Below are 22151 nucleotides of genomic sequence, written 5' to 3' on the forward strand. Positions count from 1 at the left end.
AATGAACATTAGAAGATACAATCCCTGTCTCAAAAAGTTTGCAGTTAAACCCAAACTATGCAACTGAAACATAGCTCCGTATATGTGTACAGAAAAACGAACGGGTAACTTCAATTGAAGGTTGAACTATGATGCAGCCATAGTGTCTTTCTTTGTCGCATAAGTCTTCAATTCTCTTTGGGTGATGTGGACATGGATAGGATCTGGAAGATTTTTCTAAAGCAGTTTTTCAGAAGAGGTTACAGCCTCTGTTTTGATGTAACACAGTTAATTCCAACATGTAATTAGCTCCTCCTGCTCAAGAAATCTAGCCACTAATGAAGACTATGGGCACAACTCTGCACATGGCTTTTGATATTATTGATGATGCAGAGAGAGAGGAAAGAAAGGGAAAAAAAAAAGGCAGCCATGCTGGTCCTTGTTTCATTAAAAATATCAGAAAAACCTGTGTTTGCCCAAAGGATCAGGAAAAGCTCAATAAAATTATGAATATTCCAGGATCAGTAACTATTCTAGTAATCTGCATCTGATATATGGCTACATCATGCAATTGCAGTGTAATTTAGAGCCACTTTTGCACCCCTTTATACTTCTAGATAATATAAAGAGGCCTAGCATAACTGAGAATCAGGTGCTATGGGTTTTACAGGAGACAGGGGCTGGGTGCACAGCATTTGGATGTCATTTAGTCACATGTTTTCACATATCTGGATATGCAGACGAGACCGACCATTATGAGTCAGACAAAAATACCATTTGCTCAACTGTTTTTGTAGTATGAAGTTACATGTACAGCGGTGCCCAAAGATGCAGAGAAGCATCCACTGGGATTTCTAAAACCACATATACAGGTTAGGTACCCAAGTCTCATTGAAAGTCAGTGGGGCTTAGGTGCCTAACTCAGGTGCTTTTGTAAATCCCACTAGGCACCCATCCACGTCTTTAGGCAGCTAAAGATCTTTGTGAATTGCCCTAAGTGCCTAAGTCATTCCTGAAAATGGGACTTAGACTCCTAAGTCACTGAGGTACTTTTGAAAAATGTATCCATCTCCCTTTATACTGTGATTTGAATGAGCCCTACATCCTGGTAAATATTCAATTTAATAACACTCATAACTAGAAACAAAGGAAGGTGACACCTCTCAACTCCTTCGAGTTAGACCATCAAATCACAGTGTAGTGTCACAGCTACTGTCTGCACATGCTTTCAATTAGACATGCAGAAAAGTTAAAGCTTCTCTTCTCTAAATGATGTACTTGATGCTCCAACAAAAGAGCATTCTTTTCTTTACTTACTCGGTTATCCATTTGTTTGTTACATCTTTTCCCAGTAGAGGAAAGCACCATGTCAGACAAATGAGTATTGGAAATGTAACAGATGGTCTGGATTTGTTCCCAGACATGCTATGTAGAATAAATGCCAGTGGAATTAAACTATTCTCCATTTCTAGGACTAGATCCAAAATATTCGTTAGTTATAATAAGACAGCAACTGAGTCTTGCTCTCCCAAATCCAGAGGGAACAGAATTAGTATCCTCAGCTGCTCTGTCCTTGCAAATAGAAAAACTGATTGTAGGAATAGGAGCTCATTGGGTAGAGGCACAGACAGCAACTGAAATTTTTCATCTGCTTATAATAACTTTAGCTCTTGCCTTATAAAACAATAAGGGGAAACACCTTGCAAATTTAGGCACAGACTTTGGTAACCTTGCCCATATTGAGTAACACTTTACTCCCCTTAATTTACTTAATTACTCTTCAACATAAGACTTCACTCCACCACAAAATTAGGTCATGTTAGAACACTCCTTGTGGAGGCAAATTAGTTAACATGATGTTAAGCATGGTATAAACAGGGACAACACTGTTTAAACATGGTGTCAGCTGGATATGCTTAACTTTCTGTTTCCAATAGAGCTTACCCATGATCATTTTAAATGTAAAGGTCTCTGTCTACACTGACTGCTAAATCATGTTTAACATTTTAATTAACATGACTCCTCAAGGTCATTTTCTAACATGACCTCATTTCCCAGTAAAGCCCAGCCCTACCAGTAATATAATCTGGCCTTTATTTCTGACATGTCTGGTGTTAACTGTGAAACGGTTCTAAAATTTACTTAACTTGGATGGATTTTCATTCTTGCCTTCAGATGAAGCAAATACTAGGATTTTAGGAAAAACAACAAGAGTTCTGTAGCACCTTAAAGACTAACAAATTTCTGCAGGCATAAGCTTTTGTGGGTTGCAACTCACTTCGTCAGTTGCATTCAGTTGCTGGACTCTCTTTGTTTTTGCTGTATACAGACTAACACTGCTACCCCTCTGGAACTAGGATTTTAACACCTGTGTGGATAAAAAAGAAGACAGTTTACTCTGTTGCTTTATTTTGATTATTCTTTCAATGTTCTTCCTTGCTTTATTGCAGTCTGCGTACGTGAAGTATGATACCATATCAAAGGAGGAAAATATTATAGATGGGCTAAAACAGGAATGGCTTGGGTTTAAATTTTGCCATCAATTGAATTTTGGTACCGGCTGGTTGGATCAGAGTACTATTTTATCCTGGTCAATGTTTCTGAATGAGCCCACCTCTGAAAAAGAGACATAACAAAAAGTAAAGGGCTGTAACTGAAAATCTAAGGGGTAATCCTTCAAGATGCTGAGGGCCACCTGGCAAGTGCTGAGCAACCTCAACTCCTACTGAATTCATTAGGCCCTAAAATAGCCATAGCAATACAAATAATACATAAGAGGAAACTGAATGTACTTTAAAAGTATAGGAGGCAGACTGAGATCACTGTAAGCCAAGATTGGGAAATGAATGACATGTGAGGTTGATACTGCTAAGGCCCTGAATAAACTCCTTGTCTCAGGAATGAGGACAACAGTAGAGGCTCCATCCAGGGGATGTGCTAAGTGTTCATGGAAGCAAAGTAAAGGGCTAGAAGCATTTTATGAAACACTAGAGCAGATAGCAACGAAATTAGAACCATTAAAGGCAGTTAATTCATCCAACCCATGAATCCTAAGACTTGGGAAAGAAATAAGAAATACATTTATATTACCTTGCTTCAGACAGCAGCAAATACCGGAAGACTTGAGAGTAGCAGATGGTAGTAATTTATCTGTGTCATTTTCACAGTAATAGTACATTTTGCTATGTAGGTCATAGAATCATAGGAAGGGAAGGGAGCCACAAGAGGTCATCTAGTCCAGTCCTCTGCACTTATGGCAGGACGAAGCATTATCTAAACCATCCTTGACATGTATTTCTTTAATCTGCTCTTAAAAATCTCCAGTGATGGATATTCCACAGTCTCTCTAGGCAATTTATTCCAATGCTTAACTATCCTGACAGTTAGGAAATTTTTCCTAATGTCCAACCTAAACCGCCCTTGCTGCAATTTAAGCCCACTGCTTCTTGTCCTATCCTCAGAGGTTAGGGAGAACAGTTTTTCTCGAGCTTCCCCCTAGTAACAACCTTTTATGTATTTGAAAACTGTTACCATGTCCTCTCTCTGTCTTCTCTTCTCCAGACTAAACAAACCCAATTTTTTCAATCTTCCCTTGTAGGTCATGTTTTCTAGACCAATAATCATTTTTGTTGCTCTTCTGTGGACTTTCTCCAATTTGTCCACATCTTTCCTGAAATGTGGCACCCAGAACTGGACACAGTACTCCAGTTGCAGCCCAATTAGTGCTGAGTAGAGCGGAAGAATAACTTCTCGTGTCTTGCTTACAACACTCCTGCTAATACATCCCAGAATGATGTTTGCTTTTTTTGCATACTGTTACACTATCAACTCATATTTAGCTTGTGATCTACTATGACCCCCAGATCCTTTTCTGCAGTACTCTTTCCTAGGCAGTCATTTCCCATTTTGTATGTATACAACTGATTGTTCCTTCCTAAGAGGAGTATTTTGCATTTGTTCATGTTGAATTTCATTCTATTTACTTCAGACCATTTCTACTGTTTGTCCAGATCATTTTGAATTTTAATCCTATCCTCCAAAGCACTTGTAACGCCTCCCAGCTTGGTATCATCCACACACTTTATAAGTGTACTCTCTATGTGAGTATCTAAATCATTTTGATGAAGATATGGAACAGAACTGGACCCAGAGCAAATCCCTGTGTGACCCCACTCGATATGCCCTTCCAACTAGACGGCAAACCACTGATAATTACTCTTTGGAACGGTTTTCCAACCAGTTATGCACCCACCTTATAGTAGCTCCATCTAGGGGTTGTATTTCCCTAGTTTGTTTATGTGAAGGACATTCTAGACATATTGAAAGCCTTATTAAAGTCAAGATATACCACATCTACTGCTTCCCTCCATCCCCAAGGCTTGTTACCCTGTCGAAGAAAGCAATCAGGTTGGTGTGACATGATTTGTTCTTGACAAATCCATGTCGAATGTTATTTATTACTTTATTATCTTCTAGATGTTTGCAAATAGATTGCTTAATTATTTGCTCCATTATCTTTCCAGGTACTGAAGTTAAGCTGACTGGTCTGTAATTCCCTGGGTTGTCCTTATTTCCCTTTGTATAGATTGGCACTATATTTGCCCTTTTCCAGTACTCTGGAATCTCTCCTGTCTTCCATGATTTTTTGAAGAAAATCGCTAATGGCTCAGATATCTTCTCAGTCAGCCGGTATTCACTATGTTAGACATCCAATCGCTAAGAACCTTTTTGGTGAAGACTGAAACAAAAACTCATTTAGCACTTCTGCCATTTCTATATTTTCTGTTCTTGTTTTTCCCTCCTCATTGAGTAACGGGCCTACCCTGTCCTTGGTCTTCCACTTGCTTCTAATATATTTGTAGAATGTTTTCTTGTTACCCCTTTATGTCTCTCACTAGTTTAATCTCATTTTGTGCCTTGGCCTTTCTAATTTTGTCCTTATATACTAGTTTTATTTTTTTATATTCATGTTTTGTAGATTGACCTAGTTTCCCCTTTTTAGTAGTACTCTTTTTTGAAAAGTTCCAGGGGGGTAGCCGTGTTAGTCTATATACAGCAAAAACAACGAGAGTCCTGTAGCACTTTAAAGACTAACTGCAGAAATTAAATTTGTTAGTCTTTAAAGTGCTACAGGACTCACATTGTTTTACTCTTTTTGAGTTTCTGATCATTGAAGATCTCCTGGTTAAGCCAAGGTGATCTTGCCGTACTTCCTATCTTTCCTATGCAGCGGGATAGTTTGCTCTTATGTCCTTAATAATGTCTCTGAAAAACTGTCAACTCTCTTGAACTGTTTTTCCCCTTAGACTTGTTTCCCATGGGATCTTACCTGCCAGTTCCCTGAGTTTGCTAACGTCTGCCTTCTTGAAATCCACTATCTTTATTGTGCTGTTTTCCCTTCTACCATTCCTTAGAATCATGAACTCTACTATTTCATGATCACTTTCACCCAAGCTGCCTTCTACTTTCAGATTCTCAACCAGTTTCAGCCAGATATTTGTTAAAATCAAATTTAGAACAGCCTCTCCCCAGTAGCTTTCTCCACCTTCCGAAATAAAAAATTGTCTCCAATACATTCCAAGAACTTGTTGGATAATCTGTGCCCTGCCATGTTATTTTCCCAACAAATGTCTGGGTAGTTGAATTCTGCCATCACCACTGAGTCCTTGCCTCCGTTGTCTCTACCATTTCAAGATACTGCTAGCTGACTGGGGATTAGTAGTTCTCAAAATACATTTCTGATTTGCTAGCGATGAAAGATATTCTGGACCTACTGCCATTCAGCCCAATGTCCAGCAATTATATTTTGTTTGGCAAATCAGCTGGCAGAATGGTCTGAGATATTAAGGGCATGGCGGGGGGAGTTCTATACCAGCTCACACCTAAAGGAAACCTGCTTTACACAGAAGGGGTGAAATCCTGGCTGCACTGAAGTCAATGGCAAAACTCCTATTAACTTCTGTGTGGTCAGGATTTTATCCAAGTGGTGTAAGAATTCCAACAGAGGGATACAGATATGGACCTACATTTTCAGTAGAGACTGGTGATTTGATTTTAGTGCACAGCACTTTCTGAAAATACAGCTCCTTTCAGGTGTCTGAAGTTATTCATCCAAATAGATAGTGGGACACCCAGATACCCTGTTCACTCTGAAAAATGTCAGCCATGATCCATTTCAGCACATTTGATTGGGGTTGTTCAGAAGCAGATTGCACCCATGACTTCAGTGTAAATGTTCTTTTGTTCCCATTTACAGGAATAATTCCAGCCAATGGGAAAGTGGATGTGGCTGTTAAATATGCACCATTTGAATATGGAACAGCACAGATGAAAATGCAGTTGTGGATTTCACAATTTAACTCTAAGCCCTATGTATGTGTATTTACCGGAACATCAACACCCCGTGGGGGTTTAATGTATGTGTCACTGATTTATCGTTGAATATTTTTGCCCATTTCTGTTTTTAAAATACCTTAATGAAACACGATTTCATGCTATTTTGCTGTGTCACTTAGCTTGCGTTATTCAAATGCACCAAGTCTCTTGATAACACACCATTCTGCTTAAAGTGCAACTAGACTGCATTAAGTGAAACTTTAATGAATTAAAAATAATATATTCCACCACATATTGCTCCACCTATTCAAATACAATAAACATTCTGATCACGAGGGCTTAAGAATCCAGGGGACAATGAGATATTTTGGAACATTTCTCGTCCTTCCTGAGAATTGTGAAGAAGCTGGATTAGGAAGTTATGTTCCCATTATTATAATTTGAGAGACACCATCACAATTTTCTTGTATATATGTAAGGCATAGAATGACATGTGGTGGACTCCTATTCAGCAATCACAATACTGATTAAAGTTGTGTTTATTCTTCTGGAATCTAGAAAAGAAGAATATGAAACACAAAAAACTCTCACAGAGAAGAAAACAGTGTCACCAGGAAAACCAGTGGTACGGAGAAAAGACCATTTAAAGCATTCCCAATCCAGCCAAATTCAGAAAGTAAAGGTACAGAGAACTACTAACCTAAAATACCTTCAGGGGCTGATACTATTTCTTAAAAAACCACACACACAATTTATTTCTTATTTTTATTTTTATCCCATAGGAGATTGAATACCAAAACTTGCGATTCCCAGCAGATTTGTCAAATCCCTATGCAGTGGCAACTGTTTTGAATCAAGAGCCAGGCAAATTAAAGATTAAACACTTGAAAGAAGGTAACATAATGAAACAATCCAGAATAAAATAAAGTTGAAGGGCGTCATCTTGGTTTTGGATTTTTAGCAGAGCTCCGTGATGGTTTCAGGTAGAGAGCTTGGCTTCAAAACTGATGGCATAAATATAATCCAAGTTTCTGAAGAAAGTGTCAACTTAGCCGTACTCTTTATTAATAAGATCAATTATTGCAGCAGTCAGATTTTCCCAGTAAAAATATATTTTCATTTTACACAGAATTCTGGTTTGAGATGTGGTGGAATAATTGTCTGCTCTTGTCCACAGTCCTGGGCCAAGGTAATGAAGGTGCCAAAACCAGACAGATGAAGGAAGCTGTATTTGAACTAAAAGTCAAACAAGATACTCAGGAAGAAGAAGCAAATCACCTTAAGTGGTGAGTGTTAATTATACATTTTTATAATAGAAATAAAAGATTTGTTTAAATATGACTTCTCTGAATGAAGCAAGCAGTTTATTCATGCTTAAACTGCCTTTTTCACATCGTGGTAGATTAATTTAACAAATAAGTTGCGTTTGTTCTATTCACGTTCATTTTCTTTCTACTTGAGAGGAATCTGATAAGTAGTTACTAGTTAATAGTAGTAGCAGGCAATAAGCACAGTGATTTTATTTTGACTGACATTCAGAAAGAAAGCTGTTGAAAACAGTCCAGATGCTACTCTCATCTGCCCTCCTCCTTCACCAGTAATGTCAATGGGCACTTTGCCATTAATTTCAGTGAGTACAGAATCAAGCCCAGGCTGAGGTAAATTAGTCAGTGGAGTTACACCTGTGTTTAAAAAAAAAAAATGTAAAGCCCCAATCCAGAAAAGCACTTACGCACACGCTTAACTTTAAACACATCAGTAGTCCCATTGAAATCAAAGGATTTGCTGGATAGAAGCCTTAGAAAGAGGAGAATTAGGTCCATTATCTTTTAAATAAAGCAAATGATGTGGCACAAAGGATTTTTCTCATCTCTACTGTAAATGCAGGCAAGTTCATACAGGAAAAGATCCAATTTCTGTTAAATTAAAGAGAGAGATTATCGAAGAGCGACAACGGGAAGAAGAGCAATACAAGGTTAGTCTTCACTGCTTGTTCTGCAATTTAAAAATCACATTTTATACTTTTGGACTAAATAAAACTGACTAATGAACTAATGCCCTCCTTTTAATAGCTGCTGGTTTTATTAAATAGATTGATACATACCGGTGTTAGCTATGCTGCTTCCCTCACGTATTACCCCCTTATTACTTTTGTTTATTACTATTTCTATAGTGCCATATATGTGCATGGGTCTGCACAGAACAAATGAAAGACATGGCCCTTGGCCTGTAAACAGCAGTCTATACTCACAGATGTAAATCACGTTATTTGCATGAATAGTCTTCAGTGGGACTCCTCATGTTAAGAAGAAGCTAAAAATTACTTACTGATGTCTTCAAGTCATCAGGGCCTGCCGAAATACATCCTAGAATACTCAAGGAGCTATCTGAGGAGATATCTGAGCCATTAGTGATTATCTTCAAAAAATCATGGAAGACAGGAGAGATTCCAGAGTACTGGAAAAGGACAAATATAGTGTCAATGTATAAAAAGGGAAATAAGGACAACCCAGGGAATTACAAACCAGTCAGCTTAACTTCAGTATCCAGAAAGATAATGGAGCAAATAATTAAGCAATCAATTTGCAAACATCTAGAAGATAGTAAAGTAAGATAAATAACAGCGTGGATTTGTGAAGTATGAATCATGTCAAAAGCAACCTAATAGCTTTATTTGACAGGGTAACAAGCTTTGTGGGTAGGAACAAAGCGATAGATGTGGCATATCTTAACTTTAGTAAGGCTTTTGATACTGTCTCACGTTTCCTTCTCATAAACAAACTAGGGAAATACAACCTAGATAGAGCTACTATAAAGAGGGTGCATAACTGGTTTGAAAACCATTCCCATAGAGTAGTTATCAGTGATTCACAGTCAAGTAGGAAGGGCGTATCGAGTGGGGTCCTTCAGGGATCTGTTCTGGGTCTGGTTTTGTTCAATATCTTCATCAATGATTTAGATAATGGCATGGAGAGTACACTTATAAAGTGTGTGGATAATACCAAGCTGGGAGGCGTTGCAAGTGCTTTGGAGGATAGGATTAAAATTCAAAATGATTTGAACAAACAGGAGAAATGGTCTGAAGTAAATAGAATGAAATTCAATAAGAACAAATGCAAAGTCCTCCACTTAGGAGGTTACAGAAGTGGGAAAGCTGTAGCCAATATGCAGAAGGACAATGAAGAAACTCCCTGGTCCACTGCTGCTGAGAGCTTGGAGGCTGTTGCTGTGTTGGTTTTATAACTCATCTAGGGGCTGGCCTCTGCTGCATAGAAAAGTGGTCCTTTGTTCTGACTGAGTCATGGGAGCAGGCTGTGGGCTCAACTCACTTCCTTGATTCCTGACCATGCTGAGGGTCTGGAGACCCCAACCCTAACCCTGAAAAGGGACCTGTCCTCCCAGGCGCTTACACTCATTGAACTCAGTGGCTGTTCCAGTGACATGGTGGCTGCAGAAGGGGGACCAGAGAGTCATAACATTACTTTGTTTGACTTTCTAAAGTGCAATGATCATCATCTCCCTGAAATGTATGAAGTCTGCATTTTGTCTACATGTTTAGTTGTGGAATGTTACAGTTTTAGTTTACTATAAGTGACAAAAGAACATTCTGAATACATTGCACTAATGTGGACCTTCTTACTGATGGCAAACCAGATCAAAAGGGGAGATCCCATTATGGAGAGAGAGTTTCAAAGGAATAAAGTGGAAGTTTCTTTCAGACGTGTTATCCGATCTGTCAAACAGGTATGTTTACGTGTAATTCTTGGCTATTATGCTAATACTGCATACCGAACTGTTCTGTATCAGTTGCTTTTCCTATTAAGTTGAGAGCTCTAAAATTTTTATATTTGTGTTTCATTTTCAGTGCTATCTTTAGAATGTTAGGACTAGCTGCTCACTGTATACATAGAACAGCACAATGTGGAAAGCATTGCATGCACAAATATGCAGGCTGATGCATCTGCTTTAATTCATATACTGCTATTGCTATAAAGGATGACATGTAGGCCCAACCTGAGTTGCAGATTGCTTGTTTATGAAGGCTTTCCTAGGAGCAATTTGCTCACTACCATTCTCAGCCCTTTCTTTTTGCCTGGGATGGTTGTATATGCACTTATAGGATTTCTTGAAATGCCTCGCCTTGTGGTGAATTTACTCAGCCCATGTCATTACCCAAATTCTTATTTCAGTTCCACATTTTAAATATGGATTAAGGGCCAAACCAGCTTGCACTGAACTGAAAAGTTTTGTCATTGATTTCAATGGGATCAGGTTTTGACTCTAGCATCAGTAAAGTAAATTATGTTAGTTTGGATTTACACAGGTATCAGGGAGATCAGGATCTGGCCCATTATCTTCACCCCTATGCTACCACTAATTGATTACATTTATTTAGTGTTCACTCCTTACTTCAGTGAAGTACTCCAGGTTTACACTAGCACAAGAGAAGAGCATGTTGTGTCTTTGAATATTTAACAATAGCTTCCCAATGAAACCACTAATGAGGATTTCAATTTAAAAACGGATGGTGTGATACGGTTTTAGGAAAAGAATTAGTTTATTATTTGGCTGAACATTTTTACCTGGTATAACCTCAGTGCTAGAAAATATTGTATGGATTTAATCCACGGAGTGACTACTAGATATTTCTCCACTATCCAATTAAAACAATTGTAACCTGCATTTTCATTTACTGTGTGCTGTACAGTGTCCAAGTGTCCAGCCCAAGTTTGACCTTCTCCTTAACGACCCTTGGGCCAACAGACACAGGAGTCTGAGACGGTTTCAACAAGCGGCTCGCAGGGTAAAGTAGACAACCAAAATGCAGTGTAATAGCAACGTGTCTTGGGAAGCACACAAAAAGCCACACAGATTTGTTTGCCATCTTCAAGGAACCTACGCAGCTAGTCCATTGGCTTCACTGTTTGTCATAAATGTATCACAGCCTTTTCAGAAAACAACGGGGTTTAATAAAAAATCCATAAGCCACTAGTGTAGAATAAATCAATGTTAAGCAGAGAGAAAAGCTAAAGGCTCCAAATTTAGAATGTTGTAAACAAACAAACCTAAACCAAATGTGAAACACTTTTTTGTGAAACTAAAAACCAAATGAATGAAAAGTTGTCTTTTTGGATTTAAGTATTACCCTGCAGTTCTGCCATTCATTTCCCATAAATCCAAATGCAATGGCCAGTGTAGATTCTCCATCTCTTGATGTCTTAATTTCAAAATTGGATACCTTGCTGGAATATGTGTGATGGCGTCCCTATGGTGCAAGCTGGGCTGTGGGACCGCTGAGCTCTTCAAATGCACCAACCTGGGCTGCCTCTCACACTGTGGTACTGATGTCAAGCTACAAACCTCTGACAGGCACTGCACTTACACAGACATCTACAGGCAGGGACATACCCAGCTGACTTACATGAATGATTTCCCAGTCATTCATGAATCATCAATAGAGAGGCTCCAGCCAATTCCCCCCAGCTCCCAAGCCTTGCACCCCAGAACTGTACTGTCTTGCACTGGCCAGAAGCTCATTACCTAGCTCCCCACTCTGACAAAAGGGTAGTGCACGTGTAACAGCCTTTGATAACCTGAGCTGAGATTTCCCAAGCACTTCAACCAAAACACACTGTTTTAGGTCAAATATAAAACGAGTTTATTAACCACAGAAAGGTAGGTTCTAAGTGATTATAAGTGGTAGGCATAAAGGTCAGAGATAGTTACCTTAAGAAAATAAAAAGTAAACATAACATTCAAAATCCTAAACTTTTAGTCTAAGCAAGAGTTGAATCAAACAATGTCTCACGCTGAGAGATGGTACAAGCAGGTTCCAGTTTCTCAGTACACAGGCTGGGACAACCTTCCAGCTTGAGGCCACCCTTCCCCAGTTCAAAGTCTTTGTCTTCCAGACATTCTTCCAGGTGTTGAGATGGGGAGAGAGAGGCCAAGTGATGATGTCACTGTCTCTTTGTATACCCTCTCCTAGTTGCTAAAAAGATCCTTGTTGTGATGTGGGGGTCAGGCAGCCCCCATTGGTCAGGCAGTTTCCATTGCCTTTGTGCTCTCTCTAGAAGTCTCTGGTATGGTCATTAGATGAGTGGATTCCCTTTTAATGGGCCATCAGCACGTGTCTGGCTGCCATTGAAAGGCTGGCAACACAACATATTTCAGTAACACACTGAGCAAGCCTTCATAACTTCACGTACAACAATAGCACATTCAATCCAACAGGATATTAATGTTCAACAGATCAAGACTTTTCAAATGGTACCTCCCAAGGCATGCATTGTACAAAACCTATAATCATATGGCAGTGGTGAATATGGGGGTTCCAGGGTATTATTTTGTGGTACAGAGGGTCACAATATGCTTTCGTGAAACACGAGTTATTAAGCTCCATGGATGGGTAACTGGGTGAAATCCTATGGTGTGTTCAAATGGACCCTTCTCTCCTTAAAATCGATGATTGTGTGCTGCCAGTTTGTAATATATAATACTGTGTAAAGTGCACACAAGTGCACGTTAAAGACTTCATTACTCTACAGTGCAAAAATACATCCATGGTCCTGTCGTGCAACTGGATCCTAATGGGCAGATGTTTGCATTCACATGGATCCAGTTACAGAATGGAGACTTATTTACAATCTGTTTTTAAATTGACAGCCCAGCCTACCTGTTCAGTCATCTATTTTACATGCGTAATGTCACATTTAGCTGGTTTTTAATCAGAATATTCTGCAGCTTATGCATGCATCCTGAAATGCATCCCAAACAAACAAACAAAAATACTCTAGGACAAAAATTATGCAATACATCAAAAAACTCCTTTCAGCTGAAGTCCAAGTGATCAGTTTGGAATAAACAGAGCTGTCAGTACTGTATGCCAGTATAAATGTAAATTGTAGAGAATTCAATTTAATATTAACTTGAAAACTTTAAATAACTATCCTAGATCCTGATTCAGTGGCGGCTAAATCGTGTATTACTTTTGTTTCGTGGACTAGATAGAGACATCAAAGGGCAAAGCGATGAAGAAAGTTCTGTATCAGGTAACGCATAGAATAAGACATTTGCATTTTGGCTAATCTCGATGTATTGTGGTTATTGTGGTAGTACCCACAATGCTTTACATATAGCGCATACACGTGCATATGTACGTACACACAATCCCTTCCCAAGGGCTTGCAATCAAAAAGGATAAGTATCTTGTGATGGGAATTTGAGATGGCTACCGTCAAAATATGTGTGACTTTGATGCACATTATTTACAGCCATTAAAAAAACCTTGACTATTCTTGAGAGCCACAAAGCTTATCCATTATTACTTCGGCAATTATTTTTAGGCATCATGTAAGGAGTGGGTCTTGAAGGGGGACTTGAAAGGGATACTGTATTGATTGTAGGGATCAGTTCAGTGAAGATGTTCCATGCATAAGGGTGGAAGATGTGGAAAGTGGATAAGGCTGACATCATTGGTGGAGCGGGTAAGTTAGGAGGCAACGTGATAAGAGGGGTGAGAAGACAAAAAGGGAGGGGCAGAGTTGAGAAAGGACCTTGAAGGTGAAGAGGATAGGATGCTTGAACTTGGTGCAGTAAAAGAGGGGGAATCAGAAAAGGCAAAGCCAGCCAGCCAGTGCTGCTCCTTTTGTCTCCTGTCACTGTTTCTGAACAGATGCTTTCCAATAATTATGTGATATTGGTCTTGGCTCTTGATAAGCAGAGAAGAGTAGTGGATCATTTCCTCATAGTGAAAGGGAAGTTTTAATACAGAAGTTATTCATTTGATAACAATGGGGAAATGAAATAAACCATTGAGCTATCCAAGACAAGGCCAGTCCAGGTGCACTGATGTCTAAGCGATGATGGGATTTGAGTCTCTTCCTTCACCGCTCTCTCCTTCTTGCTTACCCACCCTGTTTGGCAACCCACCTAGTCCCTTGTCTATGTCCTTTCCTTTCCCAAAGGATGTTCTTTGTTTCTTCAGTGAGCGATTCCAGTTCCTCAAAAACCATCACAGCAATTCCATTGGCGATTTAAAGTTGAGATGCTGTGGTAGCCAGTGTAAAAGATTCTCAGGTGCAGCTGATAAATTTAAATATATACCTTGCAGCATGAGCAGAAACAGATAAATGAAACAATCTTTGAAGAGAAGGAAAACAAGTGGGCAAAAATACAATTGCTAGAGAAGAGCAGGTTGGTACTGGCTTGTCGTTGAATTCACCCAGCAATCCCAGAGTTAGATTTTTATCATTTTATAATTTTGATGGAGATTGATATTCATTATTTGCAATCCCAGAGTTAGATTTTTATCATTTTATAATTTTGATGGAGATTGATATTCATTATTAACCTTTTTATGTTTATCAATTCAAATTTTCAGAGTTATGCAAAATCATGGGGTTTAAGCATTTTAAATTTTTTTTATCTATTTAAATTTTCACAGCTGCCAGAAATTATGGGGGTAGGTCAGACATCAGTGGGAGTCAGATGATAACTATTTAATGACAGTAGACGCTGATATTCAAGAAGTTAAAGGTTTATAAATGTTAAAATACAAATTATCAACATCACAGGTCAAAATATACAAAGTAAATATCCTTAAATCAAACTAATATGTTCTCAAGCAGCATTTTTCTTCCTTTGCTTATCTGTAAATTTAGACTGTTATTGATGGAAATATTTTTGTCAGTTTGTGTTTGTCCGGTGAAAATGATGTTTATCAACATTTACCAATAAAAATCTATTGCTTCGAAGACTACTCTTAAATGTGGCATGTAGAGCAATTGTGAAATAATACCTTACAGTTTATATCAAAATGGTTGGACAAATCCTGACTTAGGAAAATATTAAAAGTCTGTGATGTGGTTTGGCTTTCCTGTTGAGAGAATATCTTAAAATGCATTACAAAATCTTGATTCTTTCTCTCCACATGGCAGAAAACAGCAATTTCAAAACTATCAGCACAACAGCTATGGGTGAAGAGCATAAGAGAGTCACTTTCAACTTGTCTGTGGATCGCATATTACCTTTCGAATTCCCAACCTATCATCCACCTCAGTGGTCCGATGAACTGGTAGGTCCGAGGATTACAGTGGCAACCAATCAGTTACTAGAAATGAAGGGTCTGATTCTCATTTACACTAAGGCCACTTTTTATCCCACTCTGGAAGTGTAAAGGAGTCTTAAAATGAGTATAAATATAATGCCCAGAGTGAGATAAAACAGTGTTTGTGTGAATGAGAATTTAGCCTGGAAAGTTGGATCCAGATCATCAGCTGCTGTAGTTGATATTCCATTGATATTGATGAAGCTCTGACAATTTACACCAGCTGAGGCGCTGACCCTTGAAGTATAAACACAAGTGTCTTAGTTCTGCGATACCAAAGATCAAACTCTTTATGTAATGCCATAGATGTGCATAGGACTTTACAAACATGTGAAGGCATGGTCCCTGCCCCCAATCAGCTGGTTAAAAGACTATTATTGCCCAATCATTTTCCTCAACATTTTTGAAGTTTACATTAAAATATGCACTCTGTACCATTTCCTAACTCTCAGTCAGAATGAGGTAAGTAGCTTTAGGGCTACTGAAAATACTTCCAAATGTTAGTATCACTCAGGAACACAACTTGGACCCTTGTTTCCTATGAAGAATTAATTCCCACACTGCACATTATAGAAGAGTCATCGCATTAACCATTCATATCAACAAAAAGGTCATTTCCCTTTCTCATACTAATTTTTGTCCTCAGTTAGGAAGAGATCTCCAAAGGCCAATACTCTTTAGAGATCTCTGTTTTCAGATCATGTATTCTTATTTGAAAACTAACTGTATGTTTCAACAGGTCTGGAACTCCACTCCAGAAATCTTTGCAATACACAATCCTTGTATGGGTTTACACACAGTTTGTATACGAACCAGAGGTTCAAGACCATCCACAACTTCGGTTAATCACCTGGTTTTGTTTGTCACTTGAGGGATCCATTCAGACAGGTTTCACGCTGTAAGATTCTTTAAAGATTACTGTAAAGATCCCATTGAAATCACTGGGAGAGAGGGCAGTATTGGGCTTGGAACCTTTATTCCATTTCAAGAGTAGTTGAAGATGTACCTTTTATTCTGAATTGCTGCAGAGACACAGATGCGGATGAAAAAAATCACACAAACTGAGTACTCTTGCACATAATTTGCAGGATTCCTCCAGGGCAGAGACTGATCTTGCAGGGTGCATGGAATAAGAGAGACACAACAATATCACATGAAGACACAGACTAGTTCTGATGTTGATATAGGTTAATCGCCATGTACAAAGAGTCAAAGAAATGATGAGACCATCTAACAGGATACTTATTAATGATAATACCCAGCTTTTATATAGCACTCTTCATCAGTAGATCTCAAAGTGCTTTACAAAGGAGGTTAGTATCTTTATCCCAATTTTAAAGATGGGGAAACTGAGGCACAGAGAGGCGAAGTGACTTGCCCAAAGTCACCCAGCAGGCCAGTGGCAAAGCCAGGAATAGAACTCTCATCTCCTGAAGCCCAGTCCAGTGCGCTATCCATTAGGAAACAGCCTCCCCTTGTTTAGATGCTACAGTGGTAGTTGTCTTACGAATACTTACACTAAAGTGCTAAAAGCATGATATATTCAGACAACGCACAGTGACATAATTGGGCATATGGCCAGTCCTGTTGCAGTTTTCCCTAGCCTTCTGGGTTAAAGCCCAAAGGGTCTTTCACTTCCACGAGAACATCTAAGCGCTTATCTGAGCGCATTGAAATCCCAACAATAATCCATGAATCATAGAATCATGAGGATTCCAGGTCACAGCAATGCTGTAAGGATGGAGATACCATCTCTAGTAAAAATGCAGATACCATCTCAGAGCATTCACTTGTGAAATTCCTCATATACCATGGTGGTTATATGGGGAAAACAAAACACCAGCCACTTAATTCAGGCAATAGGTTTATTAAAAGTACTGGTTTATTAAAAGTACAATAGGTTTATTGTACAATAAGTTTATTACAAATACTGGCAAAATAATGTTACATTTTATTAATTGCTCTCTACTGTTCTCAAGTTCATAATAATGCAACAATGGCTGGAGCTGGTTGAAATTTTATGAAATTTGATTTTTCAGGGAGAAAAAAATTCTTTGAAATTTCAATAACCCGAAAAGACAGGAAGAAAAGGATGATAAAATGTTTTCAAAATTCTTTCCCTGTTTTTCCAACTGGCTGTACTGATGACTTATTTTAGCTGAAAAAGAAAATGCCCAGTATATTGTTGTGTCTTAAAAAACTGTATTGTTTCAGGCTCCCGATGGTCTTGGTCCAGTTCCTGTCAAGTCTTTAGACATGAAAGTCAAGCACATTCACCCCTTCTACGACTTAAAGGTGAAACAGTACAGCTCCGTCGCTCACCTGTGTCATATTGCTTTCTTTCATTAGGGTCAGTGTGAGTTCAGAAATACAGTATCATGTTTTGTGTATGAACCTGTAGTCCCTGTCATTCAGGTCAGAGTTTGGCCTGAGAGGACTGTGGGATTGGTGTACTTTTGTTAGATCCCTAAATATGTGGGCTCATTTGCGGTATTACTGGAGAGTCAGCAATAGGGGGCAGTGCAGAGGCACTGTGTGTGACCTCCTATGGTCAGGGCATCTCAGACTGACTTCTACGCAGAGAACTTCTTTGACTTCTCCAATAGGACTACGTGTATAGGCAAGGGCTCTGCGGGTTCATACTCTCAGTGTTTGAGTGTCAGTCAATGCGCTCACCAAGCTGATGAAGACCACATCATCATAGGTGTGAGGTTCCGGATCTCTGGATGGTGTCTCCAGGGCTCTGCTCTTCTGCTCTCTCAGCTTCCTGAATCATGAGACTGAAGACAGCCTTTGAGAAACTATATGACTTGGGCTTACTAGTCTTTTGATTTAAGGGGCCTGATTTCACATTTCTCATTGAATTCAAGAATTGAACATGCAAGGAGTGCAGGGTATGGCCCCAAAGCAAATAAATGCCCCGATAAAGGTTACAAAAAAGTAAAGACATGGTTTTTTTCTAGGTGCTGTAGGATATCTGTGTATTCCACTAATTTAGATAGTAAATACAGACTCGTGTTTCCATCTTTAGCTACATAATATTTGTTCTCAAGCATTGTGAATCCAGAAGCTATTTTTTACCTTCCAACCTCTAATTCTTCTTCCCTCAAAATTTAGAAAATAAAAAAGGCCAAATTCTGTCACTCCCTAATGTCAGGAGATTCCACGAGGTTTAAATCAGTGCAGAATTTGGCCCCATCATAGTTTTGCTGATTGCAACAAGCATAGAAACAACGTTGCTTAAAGGAGCTCTCAACTTTTTTCCTGTTTGTACCTTTGCTCCCATTCCATTTTACTTTCAAATACCAGTGTTAGGTGTATTATGCAAACACAGCTTTCCTCCAGCCCTTTGATTTCGTATTGTTTGGGCAAAAAATTACCTCAGACATGAGCCTTTATAGAAAATATCTAGAGTGAAAACATTCCTTCACAAATTCATTTGACTGTACAGGGCTTAAGTATTGCTGCTCCAAGTTTTCATCATGTGTCACTGTTACCAAGTAATAGTCCAGGCATCTGTCACAGCAAGAGAACATATGAAGTTTCCATGTTAAAACTGGAAAGTTAGAATACACTGATCTCCATATGCATGTGCAGCAATAAATCATCTTTATTTGTTCCTAGGTTCCGCAGCACTTCAGCATTATGGGGTACCAGCCATTTTGTATACACCATGCATCCATCAGCTATAAACCTCAAAAACTTTCCCGACCACTACAGCAGGGAGCCAAGGTAATAAGTCAACTAAAATCCATTATTTGGTTTCAGTGTACAGCATTTTGTCACAATATTTTACACCAAAACTCCCTCTGCACCCTGAACATTTTTGTCTTCTGAATTTTTCCAGGATGAACTGATCTCAATGGTAACTTCTCCAGAGCCACAGCTCAGTCCTTCCTCACCACAGGGGGATCTTTGCAAACACCCAGAAGATAAATCCTTGGAAAGGGCCACGGGCCTTTTAAACCTGGCAGCTCCCAAAGCATTACTGCAGCCTCCAGACAGTCACCCACTTCGTGTATTTGTAAGTAGAACTCTGCTCTGGTAAAGCCCCCAAGGAATGTATGTTTGTTCCATTACAGGGTTGGTAAGGAATTGGAAGACAATTACCTTCCATACGTTTATATATAAAACCTCTTTCCCTTGGGGCCCAATGGTGCTACTGGGCACAGCCCTGCTATGGAAGTGCCACAGAGCCACACTCTCCCACCAAAACGGGGAGCAACAGGTAAGTGCTGAATGACATCCAGAGCTTCCTGGCATGCACCCGCTACCACACTCTATAGGGGCTGCAGTCTGTCCCCTCAACCGCTTGCATGCTAGTCCTCATTTTCAGGTTAGCACAGAGGAGGGCCATGGCCTTACCTCCTTTCCAACCCCTGTGTGGCATCATGCACCTCCTTAAGTGGGATAGGGTTGGCACAGTTCTCCAGAACTCCAGGTTTGCAGGTCTGCCTGGTCCTTAAACAGACTGAGAAAGGGTTGGGGAGGAGAAAGGGCCCTTGTGTTCTACGTATCCATCTATTTTGTAGTGCCCATGATCATAGGTGGGTTTTCAAAGGTATTTAGGTGCCCAAAGGCACTGCCAGATGCCTAGTGGGATTTTCAAAAGTGCCTCACTCCCGTTGAAATCAGTGGGCCAGGAATGGTGCCAGATAGTGTCTGTTGCTAGCCATGTTCTACAGGTGATCATAGGACAGACTTAGACCTGGGGTAGAGGGCAGGAGGGAGAGATTAGTTGTTAAGTTGAACAAGAGAAGCAAAGTGGGATCTAGATGGTGGAGTTTGGGCTGGGAATCCTTTTCTTATTAATGATGAGAACTGAATTTTCAGTGACAGATTTGCTTAAAGAGCTCAGAATTATTTTTTTTTTTTAAATCTTTCTTGTTTGTTTTCAGAATCCCACTCCAGGATTATATGTCTTTATGCAGCCTTTGGACTATTCAGAAACAAACATTGAATATCATCTTTGCCCTCATCCAAAATATAGATTCACCAAAGAATATCCCATAGGATCCAGCATCCCGATTACACAAAAGAAATTTCTGCATCACAAGGTACAGCCTTTGGTTTCACTGAAATATTAATTGCAAAGGGTGTAAGTCAGCAGAGAATTTGCCTTGTATACACAAAAAGAACATAGACAGTTATCCCAGATGGAAGATATCTTAAACTATTAATGCAGCTGATTAATAATTCGTATTTACAGTTAAATGTGGTTGCTCATTGGTTGAAGCATGTTCCACCCTTGGGCTTCTCCATGTCCTTTTTGCAGTAGTCCTTCTCACTATTTCCCTTTTTTAATCCCCCACTGCCTCTTCAAGATCCTGCACTGGAGTCCGTAACTTTTCAGTTGAAGAGAACTGAAGTTGAGTAAATAGATGCTTTAACAAAGCAAAATCAAGCATTCCCTCCTGCACACATTTCTCCTGCCCCATCTCTTTTTACTGCATTGCATTTTACAGGCATGGTCACTGTGGTTGTTGTCGTTTCAGGAAGTCATTCGAGGAGTAACGTACTGGAGAAGATTCCCGTCAGTGGTTTATTCAACCTTGTCTAATGCTCCCACTCTGACAAGCACAGTGATGCATCATTGGTAAGAAAGAGTTTGAACATAAAACACCTTCACTCTGGACCAGATTCTGCCACCCTTACTCATATTGGCCAGTAATTAACTCTACAGATTGTCCCACTGAAACAAAGGGGATTACGTGCAGAGTAAATGATTGCTCACTGGACCCAATCTAATGTCCATAGAAGCCTGTGGAAAGACACAGGCATCTGATTGCAACATCTCTCTCCCAGCTGCCACTATGGGTCACAGCAGCTTTGCTTCTTTACTCACCTGGCTCCCATAGTTTTAGCTCATCAGACGGGAAGGAGGAGTAACTAATCCATTTGGAGCATTGCACTTAGGCCCCAATTCAGAACATACTTAAATCCTTTTCCGTATTCAGCAGGCCCCTGACCAAAGCCCATTGAAGCCAATAGGAATCTTTCAATCATGTGCTTAACTATAATCATGTACTTAAGTCCCCTTGAAGCCAATGAAATCTAAGCATGTGATTAAAATTAGCACGTGCTTCAGTGCTTTGCTGAATTGAGGACTTAGTACCTACTGCAAATATCTACTGCATTAGCAGTATAACACACTCATAACTGAATGAAAACTTTTCAAAACCTGGGTGCCTAATGGTAGGTACTTAAGCTGATATTTAAGCACTTAAATAGATGGCTTGACTTTCAAAGGTGCTGAGCACTCATAGCCTCCATTGAGGTTAATGGGAGCTGCAGATGCTCAGCTACTTTGAAAATCAAGTTACTTATTTCAATACCTAAAAATATACTATATTGCCTCCCTTTTACGCACTTAAGTTTACCAGTTTTGGACCTAACCTTTAAAGAATAAAACTGTGCTTTGGTGACTCATGTGTCTATAGGTAGTGGATGTATTTGCTTTCCAAAGTATCTGAATTTTCCAGAAAATTTACAGTGTGAAGATTCCCAGAACATATTTATCATATGTCATTACCTTACCCTTCCCATATAAAACATATGATTATGTCATTCAAACAGTAGTGATGCCTACAATTTAGATATGCTTCCAAGAGATGTACCTCCAATGCTGGATGACTTACCTGACAGAGACAAGGAAAATATAACTGGCTAGTAAGTTTCCTCTCTATTATTTATTTAATATCCTTTGCACTGAGTATTTAGCACTTGT

At 39.3% G+C, this 22151-nt stretch overlaps 1 protein-coding gene across 2 annotated transcripts in view; it reads left to right on the top strand.

The window, feature by feature from the left end:
- CFAP221 (cilia and flagella associated protein 221) overlaps nt 1–22151 on the top strand; it is a 43636-nt gene that overhangs the window by 14191 nt on the left and 7294 nt on the right. For both annotated transcript variants that reach the window (XM_067549921.1, XM_067549922.1), the window contains exons 8-22: nt 6236–6395; nt 6874–6997; nt 7098–7209; nt 7493–7601; nt 8203–8290; nt 9970–10059; nt 11024–11119; nt 13271–13367; nt 15255–15391; nt 17639–17719; nt 19049–19156; nt 19272–19448; nt 20323–20481; nt 20920–21020; nt 22001–22093. In XM_067549921.1, coding sequence (XP_067406022.1) covers nt 6236–6395; nt 6874–6997; nt 7098–7209; nt 7493–7601; nt 8203–8290; nt 9970–10059; nt 11024–11119; nt 13271–13367; nt 15255–15391; nt 17639–17719; nt 19049–19156; nt 19272–19448; nt 20323–20481; nt 20920–21020; nt 22001–22093 — 1732 coding nt within the window. The remainder of the gene's footprint in view (nt 1–6235; nt 6396–6873; nt 6998–7097; nt 7210–7492; nt 7602–8202; nt 8291–9969; nt 10060–11023; nt 11120–13270; nt 13368–15254; nt 15392–17638; nt 17720–19048; nt 19157–19271; nt 19449–20322; nt 20482–20919; nt 21021–22000; nt 22094–22151) is intronic.

The sequence above is a fragment of the Emydura macquarii genome, unplaced genomic scaffold, assembly GCF_026122565.2.
Source record: "Emydura macquarii macquarii isolate MOO-44397 ecotype Brisbane River unplaced genomic scaffold, CSIRO-AGI_Emac_v2 contig_1253, whole genome shotgun sequence".
Taxonomy (NCBI): domain Eukaryota; kingdom Metazoa; phylum Chordata; order Testudines; family Chelidae; genus Emydura; species Emydura macquarii.